This window comes from Podarcis melisellensis (genome assembly GCF_964234715.1).
Source record: "Podarcis melisellensis genome assembly, chromosome: 14".
Lineage (NCBI taxonomy): Eukaryota > Metazoa > Chordata > Lepidosauria > Squamata > Lacertidae > Podarcis > Podarcis melisellensis.
In genome coordinates, this window is record NC_138546.1 from 47,445,405 (window position 1) to 47,466,663 (window position 21,259).

The 21,259-nt window shown below is 48.4% G+C and overlaps 1 protein-coding gene across 3 annotated transcripts in view; it reads left to right on the top strand.

The window, feature by feature from the left end:
• LOC309356318 (tetratricopeptide repeat protein 24-like) overlaps window positions 1–21,259 on the top strand; it is a 33,019-nt gene continuing 11,760 nt past the window's right edge. For 2 of the 3 annotated variants that reach the window (XM_081887743.1, XM_081887742.1), the window contains exons 1-7: window positions 1,284–1,770; window positions 3,959–4,653; window positions 7,528–7,743; window positions 11,485–11,613; window positions 14,210–14,331; window positions 17,628–17,732; window positions 21,052–21,180. In XM_081887743.1, coding sequence (XP_081743869.1) covers window positions 1,745–1,770; window positions 3,959–4,653; window positions 7,528–7,743; window positions 11,485–11,613; window positions 14,210–14,331; window positions 17,628–17,732; window positions 21,052–21,132 — 1,374 coding nt within the window. In that variant the 5' untranslated portion in view covers window positions 1,284–1,744 and the 3' untranslated portion in view covers window positions 21,133–21,180. Of the gene's footprint in view, window positions 205–1,283; window positions 1,771–3,958; window positions 4,654–7,527; window positions 7,744–11,484; window positions 11,614–14,209; window positions 14,332–17,627; window positions 17,733–21,051; window positions 21,181–21,259 lie in introns of those variants that run through there. The other variant, XM_081887744.1, reaches the window with a different exon arrangement.

Here is a 21,259-nt window from a genome sequence, read left to right on the forward strand (position 1 = left end):
AAGAATGATGTGTGCACAGCCTTAGTAAGTTTGTTGATGACAACCAGGCATTGTTGCTAAGCCTGTCTGATGCCTCCACAAGCATTTCCCAAACAGAGTTTTGCAGGAAGGCTGAACTGCCCCTTCTCCTCTCTGCCTCTGGACTTGCCTGCAGTTGCCGTTTCTGGTACAATTCAGAACTTTCCTTCCCAAAACTTTGCACAGGTAAGTGATGAGCAGCTCTGCGCACCCCATAGGATTGTGCTTTCTCTCTCCCCCCCCCCCCCGTTCTCCTTCCCTGTCAGCCATTCCATGCTAAAGCACCTTAAGATTCCTGGCCTGTGTATGGCACACCCCCCCCCCCATAATGCAACGTTTCAACTAGAGATGCCCAACAATAGATTAGGTTATTGGGAAGCAAAAAACAGAGATATTGGGGCAGGGGGCACAGCAAACATAGCAGCAACAACAACCTAAAACCCAACAACAGGTCAACTGAGGTTGAGGGAAAATACTCATAAATGTGTCAAAATTTATTTAAATGGACAGATTATTTGACAGTCCAAGATAAATACCTCACATGATTTCCCTTTGAAAGTCTCTCTCTTTCTCAAAAATGACCAAATTTACAGCCTGTTACCTGGTTGCTTTTTGCCACAGGCCACTGCTAAATTGTCCATGTCTGGAAGTATCCTTGAAGGCAGATGTTCCAGCCTCAGCCAGCTGCTGTTGGGGCCAGCCTTGTCTCATTGTGCTGCTTGCTGTAGCTTTCCTGGTCCACCCTCATAGGTCTTCCCCAGAGAGAAGCCATTGCTTTGTGTTTACAGCAGGATCCCATCCAACCTAGACCCTAAAGAGACCTCTTTCACTTAGGGCCCTGCAGATAATCTCGCTCCCAACTGAAGACCTGGAGAAACCAGACTGGATTCAGAGCTCCCTTTTAGGGATTACTCAGGAACCCCACTGATCCAATTCCAAGCCCTGCCTTGATCTCCACCCTCCCCCATTTCCCCCTCCCCCTGACAGGCCTCAGGATTAAAGGCAGCAGAAGCCCAGAGTAGTGCTCATTTGACTGCCATGGGTCTACCTAGGAGGAGAGACGCCCAGCAAAAGAGCAGGTAGCCATGCAGCTGGCAATGGCTAGAAACCTCCCCTTCTCCTCTCCCTACAGCTCTGTGGCTTTAGCCTCCACACGATGTCCTGGTCATGTACATGTAGTAGTGGGCCACAAGCTTAACACGAGTCAACAGTGTGATGCAGCAGCAAAAAAATCTAACGTTATTCCAGGCTGGATCAACAGAAGTAGAGTGTTCAGATCACGGGAAGCAAGAGAACCACTCTATTCTGCCTTGGTCAGACCACACCTGGAACACTGTGTCCAATTCTGAGCACCACAATTTAAGAAGGATGTTGACAAACTGGAGCATGTACAGAGCAGGGCAACCAAGATGATCAAGGGTTTTTAAACCAAGCCTTATGAGGAATGGTTGGAGCTGGGTATGTTTAGCCTGGAAAAGAGGAGACTGAGAGGAGATATGGTAGCCATCTTCAAATATCTCAAGGGCTGTCACATGAAAGACGGAGCAAGCTTGTTTTCTCCTGCTCTCGAGGGCAGGACTCGAACCTATGGCTTCAAGTTACAAGTAAGGAGGTTCAGACTAAACATCAAGAAGAACTTTCTGACAGTAAGAGCTGTTCAACCATGGAATGGACTCCCTCGGGAGGTGGTGGACTCTCCTTCCTTGGAGGTTTTTAAGCAGTTTGGATGGCCATCTGTCATGGATGCTTTAGGTGAGATTACCTGCATTGCAGGGGACTGATGACCTTTGGGGTCCCCTCCAACTCTACCATTCTATGCACAGTTTACTATCTTTGCATCCCTAAACTCATGAGCCGTACCACTGAGCATGAAGGAGTAATGTTCACCCCACACCTTCCAGACTATGTGTGGTTATTTTTCAGCTCCTGCTCTCCCAAGACAGACTTGGCCATTCTCGGTGTCCTTCCTGTAGGGTCTGCCATGGACTTTTCCACCAACACTGAGGTTTCAGAGTCCCATTCCTGTGCCATGGTGGCCACAACAACATTGCTATTAGCCATCTTGAGTTATCAAAAGGAATTGCAACTTGTCCTCCTTGATATATGCTGCTTTCCCCCACCCCTTTTGCAGAGAATTTTGCCCCCTCTCCCAGAATCCCTCTCCCTCTCTCTCTCTCTCTCTTACACACACACACATGCAGATACAGACCAAAATAGCTCCCTGGAAAGGCATTTAAGCAGCCAAAGTTAATCCACCAGAGCCAGGAAATCGAGAGGATTCCCATTGCACAGATCATAAATGGTGCTGCTTCCTTTATTGACCACCCCCATCAATTAACTATTTTTAATCAAAGTCTAGTTTGCACAACAGCCACACAAGCTGGAAAGCATGATGATGGGAAACGAGGCTCTCCAGCCCATTACATAATTATCAATCAAAACGTATGTTTATAGCAAACATTTAATGAGGAACTAATGAGCTCCCTGGATAGCTGAAGCTAATATTATACCAAAATCTGCATCTCTCTCTTCAAAAGCTCCTTTTTTCTTTCTGCTGACTTGTTTGCATTACCTGTCAGTAATGTTCTCATGGAAGACACATGTTAGTTCATAATATTCCACGCACCTCCCCATTTTTCTGCTCCCTTTTGCCTGTAGAAATCATTTTAGAGCTACGTTGTGGGGAGCAGGCAAGCGAAACAAGTATGGGATAATAAAATGCATGTAGGAAAAATGGAAGGCACAGACACCAGCTGGACAGCTCAGTTGGTTAGAGCTCAGTTGGTACTGAGAATGCCAAAGTTGCAGGTTCGATACCCATATGAGACAGCTGCATATTTCTACCTCGCAGTGGGTTGGACATCCTCAGGGTCACTACCAACTCTACAACTCTACGATTTTATGACCTCTTGACACAGATTGTTTGAAACGACAACATACAAATATAGCTACATGATGCATTCTCACTGCAAGATCAGTGGGAAACTGAGGCATTAGACAAGATGGCGAGATCTCTGTGTAACATCCTGATGATCTTTGGAATTCTCTGCCACAAGGTGTAGTGATGATGGCCCCTGGTTTGGGAGCTATAAAAAGGGGAGTGGGGCAAATCATAAAGCTGAGGGGGGGGGACCGTGAAGTTCATCTTGCCTGGCCACATGGAGGAAGAGAGGAAATTGGCATCTCCATCTTCTGAGAAGGGTGGCTTACTTGGACAACTTGCACCCTGGAAGGGCTGGGTGCTGATGCCAGCCATGGGCCACCCTTACATTTGTTTTTCTGACTCATCACTGGGAGGTGGGAGGTGGTTACCTAGAGCCGGGGTCTGTGCCTTGAAAAGCAGTCTAGATACCTTCACCCCGGTATGGCTCCCCTTTATCACATACACAGCCCAACAAGACAACGACAAAAACCCACCAACAACATACAAATCAATATGGCTAACCTGATCCAAAACACCCACCCACCCCACTCACACATGAAAACAAAGACCACCACAGCCAACCACAAATGAACAGCCACACCCTAGGCCAACCCCAACCTCTCTCACCATCAAAGGAACACAAGCGAACAACAAAGAACCTACACAAACAATGCTGACACCAAACCCTGCATATAGTAAGTAAAATAGAAACACCGTCGCCTGACCCCACCCCTGCCCATATTTTCCCCCCCCTCTACCTCTTTCCCCCTTTTCTTCCCGATGTCTCAACAAATGAAACTGATTTGTAAAAATGTTACATGGGGAAAAAATACGAGAGAGACATTGCAAACACTTTTGTAAAACAAGAAAATCTTTAATAAAAAAAAGAAGGAAAAAAAGAATTTGAAATTAACAACAAAAAAGAAAAGTAAAGCAGATTTTTTTAAAAAAACTAAATATGCAGATAAACTGTGCTTCAAAGTGTAGATGGTTGTGATGCTCTGCTTCCTTTTGCAGTTCCCCTTCCATTGCCCCTTCGGAAGAGATGGCCTCTGCTCCTCCGATCTCTGGCTCTGTCGGAGACCAGCCTGTGATCCAGCTGGGCTCTGTCCAAACTGAAATGCAAAGGCTGTTGAAGGCTGGTATATGTCTTTTCAGCAGCAACGAGGAAGGCCAGGCTTTGGCTGCCTTCAAAAAGGCATACAGCCTCTCGGGTAGCCTCCCAGAGCCTCACTCCAAAGCCAAGTGTCTCTTCAACCTCGGAGCGGCTTACATTGCCAACGGCAAGCCCCAGAAGGGCCTCAAGTGCCTGTTGAAGGCCAAGGAGCTTGGAGCCGAGGAGAAGGATGGTGACCTCTCCTTCAACGTGGGCGCTGCTTATGACGACATGAGAGAATACGCAAAAGCCGCAGAGTTCTACGGAAAGGCCATCCAGGAATACAGCACAAATCAAACGAAAAGCGCAGCCGATGCCCTGATCAAGCTGGCCTATTGCCTGGTGAGCACAGGTGATGTGGAGTCAGCCGCACAGTCTTTTCGCCTGGCCGGCCAGGCCTACCAAAGAGTGCAACTCCCAGAAGACGCAGCCATGGCTATGAGGGAGGCAGCAAATTACTTCCTGCGAAGCCCAGTGTACTCCCCAGACAACGTCTTGGAGAGCTTGCAGGCCTGCAGCCGGTTGTGCACCAAGATAAGGAACCAGGAACTGCTGGGTATAGCTAAGTACCTCCGTAGTCCCCATTGGGTCTCCTTAAGGACAAATCCTGCCACCCCAGAAATCTCAGGGGGCTGCAAGAGTGCCCTCTAGCCAGATGAGCTACTCTGCCTTTGGGACCCAGTTCCCACCCTTGATCTCAGCAGGAATGGGGATTCCCAAATGCAGGTTTTTTGATAGACAAGTATTAAGATGAAGTAGAAGAAGAAATCTGATACCCAGGGACAGTGTGTGTGACAGATGTACTAACACATTTTTCAGCTAGAAAGGCTCCAAGGGCAACTTACATATGATCATTAAAAACAAGATTGTCCCTGTTCACATGTTTACAATGGGCACATCACAAAGAGAAAGGAGGGGGAGGGAATGTGGAGAGATATCGATCTTCCCTGATCGATGGGGCCGCGACCTCAGACAGCTTTACGATCCCAATCAATCATTTACAGCGGTCCGGCACGCTTCCTCCGAAGCTGCGCAATAACTCCTGCTGTCTCTTCTCAGTCACGGCTTGTAGCAGCGCAGCGTGTAATGCAGCCTAGTTTCCAGGCAAGCACACATAGACAGGTGTGTCTATTTACAGCTCTTTATTCAAACATTACAGCATTAAAGTCCGTCACTCTTGGCCGCCATTACTCTCTCTCAGATACACAGAGAGTACGTCTTTCTCCCCTCAGGATCACAGGGGAACTGAACAATACAGGGATTGTCCCGCCCAGCTTCTGTCTCCGCCCAGCTGTAAGCTGACGTCAGCAGGTGACACACACCAGGGGAATTTAACCAGATAAATTCTGAACCATAACAGGCAAATAGGCTAGGGTTACCAGACGTCCCCGGATTCACCAATCTGTCCCCGGATTTTAATTAATGTCCCCGGATTTATGCCTGGGGACTTCCGGTGAGGCAACACGGCGGGTGCCATGGCAGCAAGCAGCACTGGAGGTCCCGGCCATGTCAAAGTTCCAGCCAGCCAATCCGCTGGCTGGGGGGGCACTATTTAAACCGAGGTGCGAGCCAGAGAGCTTCCTTCTGACTCGCTTCCTCGATCAACGCTTGCCCCGAAATCGCGCAGAGCCGCCCACAGCAGAAGAGCCCTCAACACCCTTCTGCTGCGGGCTCTGCACACCCGAGTTGGGGGGAGGGTGAGCAAGGTGCTGAGGTGGTGAAGAAGAAGAGGAGAAGCCTAGAAAAGGGCTCTGCTGCGTTGCAAGACAGACAGACAGAGAGAGATGGAGCCTTGTCTGTGTGTTTTAATGAGTGTTTTCCCAAGACCAGCGAGCACCTTTACTCGATCTCTCTCCCCCCCACCTCTTTTTTGGGGGTGTTTGTGTGTTTGTAGATGGGCTTCTCCACCTGTGTTGTGCCGAGGTGCACTCCCCCCTAAAAAAGGTCAAGAACTCTGGGCAACCCTTTCCTAAAATAATGAAGCATGATTTTTTTTTTAAAGGGCCCCCAGATTCCTTGGAAAAAATCTGGTAACCACAAAATAGGCACCAATTACAAAAGCTACATATTTTCCAGAGTCTCTAGCAGCAAAAACAACCAAGAGCCTTGTGGTACCTTAAAAACTAACAAATTTATTATGGCATGAGCTTTTGTGAATTACAGCCCACCTCTGCAGATGCCTGAAGTGTTATCCTGAGTTGCAGTTATATTATATTCCTGGCTGTGTTGAGGGAAGGAGGGGTAGTTCTTCTAATAACCAACTTGAATGGGAACAGGGAGAGGAAGCTCCTGATGGAGCTGGTCTTTCAGCAGAGAGGATGGAGTGGCCCTTCCTGTCTCTTCCTGTGTACTGCAAGGAAAATCTTGGCTTGACTTCCCCAACCTGGTGTCCTCTAGATGTTTTGGGCCACAACTCCCATCAACCGCGGCCTGCACAGCTAGGGCTGATGGGACCCCGGCTGGTCTTGCTGGGGGCAGATGGAAGCTGTGGTTCCAAACATTTGGAGGGCACTTGGTTGGAAAAGCCTGGCCTAGCAGGATGCTTCTCTAACTGCCTCTCATTCTCCAATAGGGGTGCCAACTTGAATAAAATATTACGGTGGCCCAGGTAAGCCCCTCACAAGATGCAACTCACACACCCCTTTTGAATGGCAATGTCCCATCAACTTTTGGGGGGCAAGCCCTCTCAAATATTTTATTGGGGTGCGAAGGGGCCTTGGCCCCTAGGAGTTGACTCCTATCTTCCAGTCATAGCTGGAACTCACACTGATGCCACAATGCTAAGAGTACTTCTGCAAGAAGAGGAAGCTGAAGGTTCTTTTAAGTGCTGTATTTTTTGCTCCATAAGATGCACCTAGTTTTTAGAGGGGGAATGCCAGGGAAAAAATATTCTTTAAAGGAAGCGCTGAGCAGAGCCTGTATGCATCCCAGGCTCTGCTCAGCGCTCCCTTTAAAGAGCCACATGGAGCGTGCAGGCTTTTCCCTGAAGAGGACGGACTGCCCTTCTCCCTCCTCGGGGAAAAGCCCCCCCCCCACTCTCTTTAAAGGGAGCACTGAGCAGAGCCTCCTGCCTGCATTCGCTCCATAAGATGCACACACATTTCCCCTTACTTTTTAGGAGGGAAGACGTGCATCTTATGGAGTGAAAAATACGGTAACTGAAGATGGCCTGTTCCAAGTAGGGATGGGGGCTTTGCCACTTCTTGAGTGGGAGGGCCATTCTCTGAGCCTTTTCTACACCCAGGGGCCCTTTAGGGGCTAGGGGGATGCTCCATCCCAGTGGAAAAGCCCAATCTTTGGGGAACACATTTCCTCTGAGTCTTGCTCCCTTCAGCTGTGCAATGCCTACAAGGTCCTGCTTGGTCAGTTGGAAAGATCCCAAGCTCCCTCCAGCTAATGGTGGGTTTTCTCACCCCACTCTGGCTCTCAGGCAAACTCTGCAACCACCTGGGGCTGCACTATGCGGAAATGAGGTGTTTCCAGCAGGCAGAGCAACACTTTGAAGCAGCTCTCCGCCTTTGCAGCGGAAAAGGCTTTTCGGTGCGGAAGAAAGCTGTCCTGTTGCAGAACCTGGGGGCTGCCTGCAACGCCCTGGAGTGCTTCGAAAGGGCCCTGCGGTACCACAGCGAAGCAGCTGACATGTACGGTGAGTTGCATTGGGTTAGGTTTTTTTAAGCCAATTTATTCAAGTCTTAAAAACACATTGCTGTACCAATACATAGAGAATGATGTGACATAAACAAAAAACTTAAATTATTGTCCCTATTCATATTACTTTTAAAGATAAACAAAAAACTTAAATTATTGTCCCTATTTGTCAGGGAACTGCCATCGGAGCCAGAGGGAGAGGGAGGGCTCCAGAGGGGTTCCGGAGAGCGTCCCAGGAGGGAGAGAAGCAGCCCATCTTCTGGGGAAGGAATTCAGCGTAGCACCAGTGGAGAAGGGGGGCAGATGGGGGAATCGGAGAGAGGGCTCCAGGACTCCTCACCGGAGACCAGCGGGGAGAGTAAGGCTCCTCCGCTGCCCACACCCTCCCTGCGCAGAAGGCTTCCGCGCAGGGAGAGTAGGCAGCGACTAGGCGTCAAAGAGCTTCTTTGCTGGAAGAAGTTCAAGAAACGCCCACTGACGGATTCTACCAGCGATTGAGACAGCTGTCCGGACAGAAAGGGTTCACCCAGGTAACCCAGCCAGGTGTGGCGTCAATTTACGCACGAGCAACCCCTAGAACCATTACACTATTCATATTACTTTTAAAGATAAAGAAAATACCTACTTCTTAATACAAACTTTTATAATATTTGGTTGTTTTGATCACATCAGATAATTAATTGCAATCTTTATTTTGTTCACATATCTTTGCATGTCATTGTCTGTTAATTTCTGCTCAGCTTTGTTTGCCAATTGGGCCTCTGACTGTCAGCTAACAAAGCTTGAGGGTCCCTGGTCTCATCTGTGTGGCGCTGTGCTTGTTCAATTCATTTGCACTCTTTCTTACCTAGAATATTAGAATCCCTGTTTGAAAACATGTCCTCCTGGAGTTTCTAGGCTGGGGTATGCATTGCTAAGCGGCTTAGCAGAGATTTGAAAGACTTAGAAGCTGGAAGTACCTGGTCCCACCACCTCACCACCCATTGTGTCTCTTTCTGCTGGAAGGAGCCATGGGAGGCTACCCAGGGCTCCTTGGTAAAGGGGGGCAGGGTGTTCTTTGCTTTCCATTCTGTCCTATTTGCAAGGAGGACTTCAGATTCCAAGCTCACGTGGTGGGAACCAGTTTCTCATGGCTGCCTCTTGCAGGGGAGAGACGGGAAGTGGTGGAGCTTGGGCGACACCATAAAGCAGTGGTGGCCAAACTTGGCCCTCCAGCTGTTTGGGGGCTACAATTCCCATCATCCCTGACCACTAGTCCTGTTAGCTAGGGATGATGGGAGTTGTAGTCCAAAAACAGTTGGAGGGCCAAGTTTGGCCACCACTGCCATAAAGCAAGCACTGGTTGAGTGACAAAATAAATGTCCTTATTTCTGCCAGGCTGCCTCCTTGGGCTAAATTAATCCCACAGCCCACCTCCGCTGGCTGACAGCCACACTCTTCATGGCCTCAGGAAGACAGCACTCAGTCCCACCAGTGGCTCCCTGGCATTCTCCTCCTCCACCAAGTGCTGCCCTCCAAACTGCAGGGGTGCTGCACCCTACTAAACCACTTCCAGCCACCCAAAGCTCCTCCTCCCTTCTCCACCCTCTCTGGGCCTGTGTAAACCACAACAGGTAAATGGAACCTTCAGGTTCAGAGGCAGTCTACCTCAGAATATTGGGGGCAAGCAACAGGGAAATGTTCTTGCTCTTGTGAGCTTCCCAGAGGCATTTAGCTGGCCTATGTGGAAAATAGGATACTGGGCCAGACAGGGAGAAATGACCGGTGTTAGAAACTGAGATATGAAAGCTAGGAGCTAAATGTCACCTTAAACCTAGGTTATGGGCGCAACAATGGAATGTCTAGGCACACTTTTTTAATAACAAGAATACAAAGCTGAAAATGAATGAACTGCAACTAAAATTTTATGTTCATGGTCAAGTCTATCCCCTGACCACCCCCCCACTCCTAATATTCATAAGAGGGTCTCTTCTCCAGTCTTCAGAGTGGTGGCTTTCTTTAAAAAAGCTCAACAACTTTGCAGGTGTCAGGATTTTTTACTTTTTGAAATATGGCAACCTTAAGAAATTGCTCACACTAATGAAATTCCCTGTTGCAAAATGCGCCTAGGACAATGGGAGTTTCAAACACTGCAAATGACTATACCCATGAAGCAAACAGACTGTAAGGCAGAGGTAGGATATGAACACCAAAAACCAAAACACTCTTTTGTCCTATTTTTTGCTGCAATACAATGCCCATTTTAAGGAAAGGCAAAGTGAGGAAAAGCATAACTGGCCCACGACCACACCAACTGAGTCTGAAACTTACCGTATTTTTCGCTCTATAAGACACACTTTCCCCCCTCAAAAATTAAGGAGAAATGTGTGTGCGTCCTATGGAGCAAATGGAGGCTCCTTGGCTTCAGCGATAGCAACGTGAAACCTCTGAAGCGCAGAGGGAGCGCTCCCTCCACACTCCGGAGGCTTCGCGTTGCTTTCGCTGAAGCCTGGAGAGCGAGAGGGGTCGGTGCGCACCGACCCCTCTCGCTCTCCAGGCTTCAGGGATAACCACCTGAAGCCTTTGGAGGGCAGCGGGAACTCACACTGTGCTCTTTGGAGCCTTTGGGCTTCGGGTTTCTTTTGCTGAAGCCAGGAGAGTCTCGTGCTGCATTCCGAAGGCTTTGGGCTCCTTTTGCTGAAGCCGGGAGAGCAAGACTCTCCTGGCTTCTGCAGAGAGGGAGAGCTGCACAGCGCCCCTTCAGCGAAGCGGGAGAAGAAATGGAAGGGGCTCCATTTCTCCTGCCGCTTCGCTGAAGGGGCGCTGAGCAGAGAGGGGGAGTTTTTTTTTCTCGTTCTCCCCCTCTAAAACTAGGTGCGTCCTATGGTTGGGTGCGTCCTATACAGCGAAAAATACAGCACCTTTCCTCCACACTTGAAAACTCTGTCTTTTTTCCCCTCTGGAGTTTTTTTCCAGGGAAGACACACTCTTTAAAGCAAAGGACTCATCCACACTTAACTTTTGCCCTGTGTCTTTCCAGACACAAGTCCATGCTTTCCCAGTCTGTATCCAAGAGATTTATTTTTTTGTCCTGCTGTTTTTCCCAGAAAAACCTGGTCTTCACTGTTGAATCAGAACAAATCACAATTTGGGTTTTCCGAACCTGCTGCTTGTTACACTTGAGCTTTAAAGAGTGGGTTTTGGTGGGGAAAGCTCTGGGGCAAAAAGTAGCACTCAGGACTTGGGGCTTTAAAGGGCAGACCTGTGTCTGGAACCAGCAGGGCAAAAGGTAAGTGGGGATCAGCCAGGAGCCTCAGTCATGAACCCCCCCCCCACACACACACCCCGCAAATTGGTTCCCTTTCCGCTTCTTTACCCTGTCTGAAATGTCAGGAGCCAGAGCAGATGGCTGTATAAGGCTTCCAGTGAAGCATGTAGATCTCTTTGCCTCAATTCTCAGCAAAACAGTCAAATAAGAGACAGTATGGTGATTTGTATAATATATGCAGATTGCAGACCGTAGCTTTCATTGGTGCATAATTTTGGTCACTCTGATGCAGAATTCCAAGCCTCACTGCCCCTGTGGCAGATTCGATCTCACCCTACAGGATTGCATAAGGCTAAAATGTCCCCTGCTAGGGAGGTTTTCAGAACAATACCCATTCGGGGAAAAGTTTCTAGAGTTCTGGGAAGGGGCTGGATCCATTTGCCAAGCTGCTGACATCATCCGTGTTGGATTCCCCCCCCCTTTTTTTGCCAGGGGCACTGGGGGAGAGGGCTGCTCAGGCTCAATGCTACTACAATTTGGCCACTGCTCACGGCCAGCTGAAAAACTATGACATGGCCGGATTTTACTCCCAGCAGGCACTGAAAGCTTTTGTGGATGCAGGTAAGCAACTGTGAAGCCCACCTTATATATAGTGGTACCTCGGGTTACAGACGCTTCAGGTTACAGACTCCACTAACCCAGAAATAGTACCTCGGGTTAAGAACTTTGCTTCAGAATGAGAACAGAAATCGTACGGCGGCAGCGCAGCAGCAGCGGGAGGCCCCATTAGCTAAAGTGGTGCTTCAGGTTAAGAACAGTTTCAGGTTAAGAACGGACCTCCGGAAAGAATTAAGTTCTTAACCCGAGGTACCACTGTATCAGGTCAGTCCTTTGCCACCTCTGGTCCAGTATGACCCACTCCAGCCATCTCCAACCAGGTGCTGTCCCAATGACTGGATGATAACTCCCCTTGGCCCCAGCCTGAGTCAGGGGTGATGGGAGCTGTGGTCCAAAACATGTGCAGAGTGCCCGGTTGGGGAAGGCAGGTCCACTCTGATTGGCTCTCCAGGAACATCTACTGATCCTACTGTATTAGCAAGTGTGGGATGCTGGGGAGTAGGCTGGGGTCCTTCTGTATGCAAAGCAGAGAGCCAGTGGCGGTGTGGTCATTAGAGGGCCAGACTAGGAGCTGGGAGACCCAGAAAGAGAAGATTAGGAGGAGGAGCCCACTGCTGAAGGGGCAACAGGCTTTAGGGAGCAGTTCAGACTCTGAGGTCTCCCAAGAATGCGCAGAGTAATGAGAAGAGCAGATCAGAGAGCAGAGGTGCACAGACACAGTTTTAGGCTGCTTGGGAAACACCCAGGAGAGGAGGAGGCTTAGAAAGGATGGTTGGCAGGGACCTGCAGTCCTGACCACTGCTCCATAGGGGCAAAACCTACTAGAGAGTGTTGCTGGGACCACTAGGCTGAGTTCTATGTCCGTTTCCTTGAATAAAGAGTTAACTTCGCTGACAACAGAGATCTGCTTTCTTCATAGCTGACTGCAACCCTGACACTGCAGGCTCCAGGCTAAGATCATGAACTACAAGTGGGTTTGGGACAGAGTCACGTTAACCTCCTGGAGAGCTCATACTAAGCAACTTGAGAGACAGAACAGGCAGGTGGGACCAGCGGCAAAATGTTGCAATGTTACATGCATGCTACTTCGCCTGTATTCAGAACACTCTAGTCTACAGTATTCCATTTTGCCTTCTCCCTAGTTTTCCATCCTCCTGGGCCCCCAATTGACCTGTTCTGTAGATATTGTTCATTGAGCTGTTAGTCCCCTGCGCCCCAAAAGCCTTTTTGTACTTCTGCACACCTTGTCATTCGCTCCATGCCTGCTAGTATCTCTTTTTTTAAAATAATTTTTTATTAATTTTCATCCAGTTATACATTTTAACCCGAATACAACAAATTGTGTCTGTTTTGAACTTCCTTCAGCGTCTCTGAGAGTCATCCATTTTTGTATCTTTAATACGCATTCCCTTTTTTATATTGCCATTATTCCTCCTTAATCCCATTATTTTTAATAAACAATACTTCTTTGTTTTTTTACAGTGCCTCTTGAAATCCCACTAACGTTGTGTTTATACCACATATGTTTTTCAGATAATCCACCAATTTCCCCCAGTCCTCGATGAACTTTTGGTCTTTAGTATATCTGATTTTTCCACTTAATTTGTCCAATTCCGCATAGTCTATCAGTTTTAGTCTCCATTCTTCTATCGTCGGTATCTCCTCTTGCTTCCACTTCTGGGCCAACAGGATTCTGGCTGCTGTTACAGCATATTGGAAAAGTTTAAAGTCCTTTCTTCTTATGTCCTTTCCTATCATCCCTAAAAGAAAAGCTTCTGGTTTTTTCACAAAAGTATATCTTAACATTTTTTTTCATCTCATTATATATCATTTCAAGAAACTTTTTACTTTTTTGCATTCCCACCACTGATGAAAGAACTTTATCTTTATCTTTACATTTCCAACATTTGTTATCAACCTTATACAATGCCTGCTAGTATCTCCTCTTTCCTCTTGGGCTTGGGTACTGCTGCTTTGGCTACACAAGAATCCACACACAGGCAATGAGTTCTCTGTAAGGATATAAGATGCAGCTGTTAGGGTTGTTGAGACATTTTGGAGTGTGAGTGAAGGAATGTTTTGGAGTGCAAAATGCCTCTGAATTTGCGCAGCCGGGGGAAAGAAGGAACTCTCACTGTCCCTTGGAGGCCTCCGGGGCCAGCTGCCTTATTTCTGCTTGCAAAATGCAAATGGAACAATAAAACCTGTTTTATACAAGGTAATCAAATGGTAATTGAAAGTCCTCTTAAATGTGGAGCAATGGGCTATTAAGAACTTCCAGCAACTCACCACTGCAAACCTTGTTTTTGCACTGATGTCTCCAGAAACCTACAATGCCTGCCACCTGACAAGGAGGTGAAACTAAAAAAGGAGTAGTTTTGTATATTCCTGCTTGTAACTGGGCAGATTGACACTGTTTCACTTTGAAAAGTATCTCAGCTCATATGCCAGCCAAAGACCTGAGCTACGGTAGTTGCAGATCAAAGTGTCCCCAATTCCAGGCAATAAACTACAAGCCATTGACCCTATGCTCCTCCTCATTCCATCCTGGGCTTCCTGGCCCCTGTCCTGTAACTATTGGCTGTGTTTCTTCCTCCAGGTGACTTCTATGGTGAGGCGCAGGCCTGTGAACAGCTGGGCATGACTCACCTCTGCCAGGGCCACTTTGGTCCAGCCATCCATTACTACAAACAAGCCCTGGCTCTGTTTGAAAAGTCAAAGGTACATCTATGTTTGTCTGCCTTGTTTGCTTTGTACTGCATACAGAGGAGGAGGAGGAGAAAGGCCTTCGAGACAACACCAGGACACTGCTCTGATTCTCCCTCCCCTCTCAGAGGGGCTTCTAAAACTAGCAACCATGGAAGATAGTGTGGCACTGCCCACACTTCAGAGTTCCTGCCTTTGTGTCCTACTGAAATTCAGACCTCTTGAGGTTACTATGGGGGGCATATTCCTCTCCCCCCTACTTGTGGGGATATAAGAACATCAAAAGAGCCCGGCTGTAGCTGGATCAATCCAAAGAGGACCTAGCTAGTTCAGCATCGTGTTCTCACAGTGGGCAATCAGATGCCCATTGTGGGATGCCCACATGCAGGATATGAAAGCGTCAACAGTGCTTGTCCCTTTTTGCAATTGTTGGTCACCTGGTGATCAGAGCCCGGAAGTGCAAACAGATGAAAGGAAGAGTGAACTTTCCTTTCAACCCTGCTGCTGCCTATGGCATTGCTGCTGCTGACTTTGGACAGTCTGCAATTGGGAGCACGAAAGAGACTTTCCCTCCTCGTTTTGATGTTAATCATTCCCTGCCCTACCTTCCGGTGTACCGGCACAAGAGGACCTAGAAATAAACCGCAGCAAGATTAGCCCAGTTCCAAGGCCAGGTGCCGCTCTGAAGTTGAAAGAACAGAAGATAGCAGACCTGGCCTGTAGGGAGGGCAGAATCTCAGTTGCCGCTCTCAGCTCCTTCTTCTTAGGCTCTTTAATCACCTGAGAGGTGCAGAGGCAACCTGAATATAGCCCTGTACCCTGAAAGCAGCACCCAGATCACACCATCCAATCCCATCTAGAGACTGCACTCTTTTGAGGAATTACAAATAAGGAACCGAGGGAGCCAGAATTGCCTTTCTCCTGGAGAGAAAGAATCAACACCAAACTCTTATTGAATTTACTTTTATAGCTAGATTTACAGCATTTTTATAAAAAAAGATTTAAGAGGGATCAGTATCACACACACCCCACAATTGCCATTATAGCTGACAAAGCAGAGATATATACACAAGTAGTTAAAACAGTTTAAATACCCAGGAGAACAACCAACCTTCTAATGACAAGAGGATCATTAAATAAAATAAAAACCAAAAGAACAAAACTGTAGCTTAATGAGCACAGACCAAAGCAGCTGGTGCAATTGGGCCATTTATCAAGGGCTGGATTCTGCTGTCCATTGGGCGGATAGGCCCTGCCCCACATCTGATAGTGCCTATCACTGCCAACCCTCCAGAAGCAGACAGCATCACTGGGCAGGTGAGCAAGGAGGAAGCAATTCTTGCATGGCCCAGGAAAGGTGCTATCCCAGAGTCCACTGGGGGAGGGAAAGATGGCTGGCCTTAGACATATGGACACCAGAACCTCCTTACAGAAACAGACTGAAGTCCAGGATAATCCAGCACCCAAATTCCCAAAGTAGGCAAAGAGATGCTTCTGGGAGCTTTAGAAGCAGAAGATAGGAAAGGGGCCTCTATCAGGGGCAGGACATAGGAAGATAAGAAGTGTGCCGTATACTGAGTCAGACCTTTGGGTCCATCTGGCTCAGTAGTTCCCACACTGACTGGCAGCAGCTCTCCAGGATTTCAGACAGAGAGCTCTCCACGCCCAACCTGGGGATTTGAACCCAGATCTTTCTGCAAGCAAAGCAGATACTTTCCCACTAGGCTACATCCCTTTCAGCATTATGTACAGAAGGGCCCATGCTCTATTCCTGGTATCTCCAGATAGACCTTGGGAGAATTCCTATCTGAAACCCCACCTGAAGCACTGCCAATCAGTGTTCACCAGGGAGAGGGAGCCAGTGGCCTTCCAGATGCTGCTGGACTCCAACTCCCATCATCCCCCTGACCATGCTGACTGGGGCTAGTGGGAGCTGGAGAAGACCTTCAGTAGCTGTGAAGCTCCCTGTTCCTGGTGTAGATGATTCTGAGCTTGATGGACCAAGGATTTGACCTGGTGCAAGGCAGTTTTCTATGCCCCTAAGCAGCGCAAAAAGTCACTTCCTGGCATACCACTGAACATGGAGGTTCCATTTAGCAATCTCAGTTAATAGAGGCTGTTGGACGTCTCCTCACATTAAACCAGGGTAACAGGCCTGGTGCCCTCCATATGCTGCTGGGCTCTATTTTCCATCAAGCCCAGCCAGCATGGTCAAGGATGATGGGAGCTGCAGACCAACAACATCTGGAATGCTCCACATTGATTACCCTGGGAGTAGCTGCTTCCACTGGCAACTAAACACATTGCTTGGGTTGCTTGTTCAGGTGGGTTGGCCCTGAATAGGATTGGGGCTGTGGAGGTGGGCTGCAACACAGTTGCAGGAGTATAGAGCTAGACCCTGCATAGATGTTTTTCGTGAGGGAGCCATCAGTTACAGATTCTCTAGCCTAGCCATCTCCACTGCCATTTTCAGATTTGATCTGTGGCTATTTGGAGTCACACTGAAATAATTGCCCAACTCAGCCTGGCCAGGGTAGAAAAAGGAGGAAGGCTGAATGGAGGCTGAGCTGACCGCAGAGTGTAGGAGACAAGCCACTCAGGGCAGCCTTGGAAAAGGAAGAGGGGGAAGTTTTGTGTTTCTTAGGAAAGTGGAAGCCTCCAAAACCAGTGAAATATACTCGGAGTTGAGAGTGGATTTCATGCTCTTCATTCAGCTCATAGTGGTGAGGAGGAATGAAAGTCCCCTCAAAGTATCTGCTTTATATACATTATTTACATAATGGGCCCCACGTGATTGGCTAATTCCGGAATTCTCCTGTAGGCCAATCAGGTTGTGGATTCACTTCCATCTGGAGCTGGATTGGGTGGCTCCTGCAGACCAATCATACTGCTGCATTGTTCTAGGACCAATCAGACTGCTGCATTCTGAATCCTATTGTTCTAGGACCAATCAGACTGCTGCATTTTGGATCCTATTGTTCTAGGACTAATCAGATTGCTGCATTTTGGATCCTATTCAACTCAGTACATAACAACCAGGATCCTCCGGTTAGAGGGGAAATGGGTGCCCTCCCCACTGTGGACAGTAGGAAGATGAACTTGGCTCATCTATCTCAATACTGTCGACACTGACTGGCAGCAGCTCTTCTGAGTGAACCTGTGACCTTCTGCATGCAACCTTCTGCATGCAACAGGTGCTCTGCCATGGACCTACGACCACTTCCCCATGTCGCTCTCGTGTTTGCCTCCCACAAGGACACACGCTGCATCTCTTTGGATCTTATTTCCTTCTCTTCTTCCCTCATCAACAGGAAGCATCTGAAATCCCTCAAAAACGGATTTGGGAGAAATTGGCTGCTGTCGCTAACTATCAAGCGAACGCCGAGGATGAGTTTGTGGATTCGGCAATAACAGATGTAAGAATCGCCGGAGGGGGGGCCAAACATTTGGCGTGCTGGGCCCACCTTGGCTCTTCAGGCTCCTCCTGCTTGTCCCAGCATACTTGGCCATTGGCTCAAATGGGCAGCTGGCCCAGGGTGCCCCGGCTGAGTTCACCCCCACCTTCCATCCATGGAAGTCACTTGCTCCAGCTGTTCCTGTTCAGCTCACTCTAGGACAGCGGTTCTCAACCTGCGGATCCCCAGATGTTGTTGGACTACAACTCCCATCATCCCTGAGCTCTGGCTTTGCTAGCTAAGGGTGATGGGAGTTGTAGTTCAACAACATCTGGAGACCCACAGGTTGAGAAAGGCTGCTCTAGGACATTGGTAGGCAAACTAAGGCCCAGGGGCCGGATCCGGCCCAATCGCCTTCTAAATCCAGCCCACAGATAGTCCGGGAATCAGCATGTTTTTACATGAGTAGAATGCGTCCTTTTATTTAAAATGTATCTCTGGGTTATTTGTAGGGACTGCCTGGTATTTTTACATGAGTGGAATCTGTGTTTTTATTTAAAATGCATCTTTGGATTATTTGTGGTGCATAGGAATTCATTCATTCCCCCCCCCCCAATAAATCTAGTCTGGCCCCCCACAAGGTCTGAGGGACAGTGGACCGCCCCCCTGCTGAAAAAGTTTGCTGACCCCTGATCTAGGAAGTCATTGTCCCCTTTTTTGGCCTTTTGCCAGAGTAATGTTTTTGAGTGGTATTTAGGATCAAAGTGAGCTACCTTATACCAAATCACCAGCCTTAACAAATATTGCACTGCCAGCCTTATCAAATTCAGCTCCCTCCCCACAGACCTGGGAATCTTTTTCAGTTCAAGGACCCCATTGCCCCGTGGGGGACCTTCTGGGAGCCACATGCAAATGGTGGGCAGGACCAGAGGCAGATGTGGGCGGAGCAATGGCTCGTCTCTTACCATTGCTCAGTAGGCTACATGCCAGTCATGCAAAGGCAGGCAAAAGGTGTCATCAAACCCCAAGGACGCATTCCAGCCAGGACAAAGGACTCAAGGAGATGCCATAAGCGGAGACATCAGAGGGCCGGAGAAGAAGGACTGGAGAGCCACATTCCTTGCCAGGGCCTAGGGGTCCTCACCACTGCTCTCAGAATCAATATCTGAATGAGGTTTAGGTTCATCTTTCCTGCAATCTGCGTACATCTAAATGTGACCACCAAGCTAAGTCTGGGGTGGGGGAGGCAATTGCCAAAGAAAGGAATTTTGCACGAGCTGCCATTGTTGGAATGAGTATAATGATTCTAAAATGTCTCTCCATTTTTATCTGTTGGGAGGATAATGGAGGCCAGGGTGGGTCAGGTGGGACCCTCCTGACCCCTATAAAAGCTGTTGAGTTTGTTAAGTTGTGGGTGAACATAGCAGATGACACAGCGATTCTTCAAACAGCTCTTGTTTAGTCACAGGCCCAGAACAGAACTGGGCTGAAGGGTTCAGCCAACCTGCTTATATAGAGCTCAACTACAAAGCAACAGTAACAACTTTCTGTAACTATCCAATCACTGAACATCACTTTCAATTCCTTATTTGCATATGTGGACCTGAGTGAAAACTATCTACAGTATCCCCCTGCTGGCCCAGGGTGAGAACTTCAGTACATAGCAGAGTTAGTCTTGCTTGCTGGCCAGAGCATGCAGGCAGGGACAATGTCCCTGCATCAATAGGAGCATAGCATCTAGATCAAGGGAAGTAATAGTGCCACTGTATTCTGCTCTGGTCAGACCTCACCTGGAGTACTGTGTCCAGTTCTGGGCACCACAGTTCAAGAAGGTCACTGACAAACTGGAACGTGTCCAGAAGAGGGCAACCAAAATGGTCAAAGGCCTGGAAACGATGCCTTATGAGGAACGGCTAAGGGAGCTGGGCATGTTTAGCCTGGAGAAGAGGAGGTTAAGGGGTGATATGATAGCCATGTTCAAATATATAAAAGGATGTCACATAGAGGAGGGAGAAAGGTTGTTTTCTGCTGCTCCAGAGAAGCGGACACGGAGCAATGGATCCAAACTACAAGAAAGAAGATTCCACCTAAACATTAGGAAGAACTTCCTGACAGTAAGAGCTGTTCGGCAGTGGAATTTGCTGCCAAGGAGTGTGGTGGAGTCTCCTTCTTTGGAGGTCTTTAAGCAGAGGCTTGACAACCATATGTCAGGAGTGCTCTGATGGTGTTTCCTGCTTGGCAGGGGGTTGGACTCGATGGCCCTTGTGGTCTCTTCCAACTCTATGATTCTATGATTCTATTCTATGATTCTATGTGCTCTTGCGAGCTGAGGGTGGAGGGCAATTTGGGGCAGGAGCTGCCCAGTTGCTCCAAGGAAAACAGTACAAAGCTAGCATATCAGGGATAAGAGCTGCGCTCCTCAGCACTGTTTCCCTTTTATACCTTGCATGCTGATTGCAGCATCTGAACTGCATGAGGCAGGTGACATTCACCTGTCCCGAGCCAGCTAAGGAATCACAGCTCGTCACTGCTAATGATCTGGGTTGGGAGACCGTGTCTGCCTTAGCCTCCTTGAGCGCACCTCCTGCTGTGTTCGGGGACACGGGGCCCCTCTGGCTCTGGTGACGGGTCCTGCTGCTCTGGTTCCTGTCCACTGACCTCCATCCCCTCGCCATCCTCTGTCGCCCAGTGAGCACTTTCTACACCAACCTCTCCCTCTCCCCCCACAGCTTGCTCTAGTGTGTCCCAGTCCCTTGCTGGGATCCTCTTCCTCCTCCCCGTTGTCCTGCCATTCATAACAGCAGCCCACCCTAAAGAGCCACAGACAGAGACACGCTCAGGTTTCTTTGCATTGCCCAGCTGCAATGAAGAGATGGAAACCTGGGGATTTGTGCTCTACACAGACCATGGATTTCTCATCCTGTGGACGTGGGTCTGCGAGAATCGGCCCAGCAAAAGAAGGCCCATTTCTCTATCATGCTCAGTGTGTGCGTCATGCGCTGCCCATGAACCCCGTTAGGCTGAATAGCCAAAGGCATCAGGGGCTGCTAATTGTAGTTCTCTTTTATTCCCAGCGATGACCTCATATTCCGCAAAGCCACTTTATCTCTGTTGTTGCAAGCGGGTGTGGCGTCCAGCTCATGCTGTGATGATGGCTCATGAAATGGACACACAGGAAGCAGCTATTTTTAATTCAATGGCTCAACCCTAGAAATATGGCAATTAAATTCAGTGCATTTTGTGTGTTCTTATCCTGTTCTTATGAAACATGCAACAAATTTATGCACCACCTTCTTAAAAAAAAAACCAGGAATTGAGCTCCTGTCCTACCTTTTTTCAGAGCCTTTTCCACCATCCAGAATGTGGGGCTTGTTCTCCAGGTATCCCATTGCAAAGAGCAGGAGCTGACAGAGCTGTTTGACAGTGGAACGGTCCCTCTCAGGACATTGTGGACTCTCCTTCCTTGGAGGTTTTTAAGCAGAGGTTGGATGTCCATCTGTCATGGATGCTTCAGCTGAGATTCCTACATTGTCTGTGAGCGCTGTAGT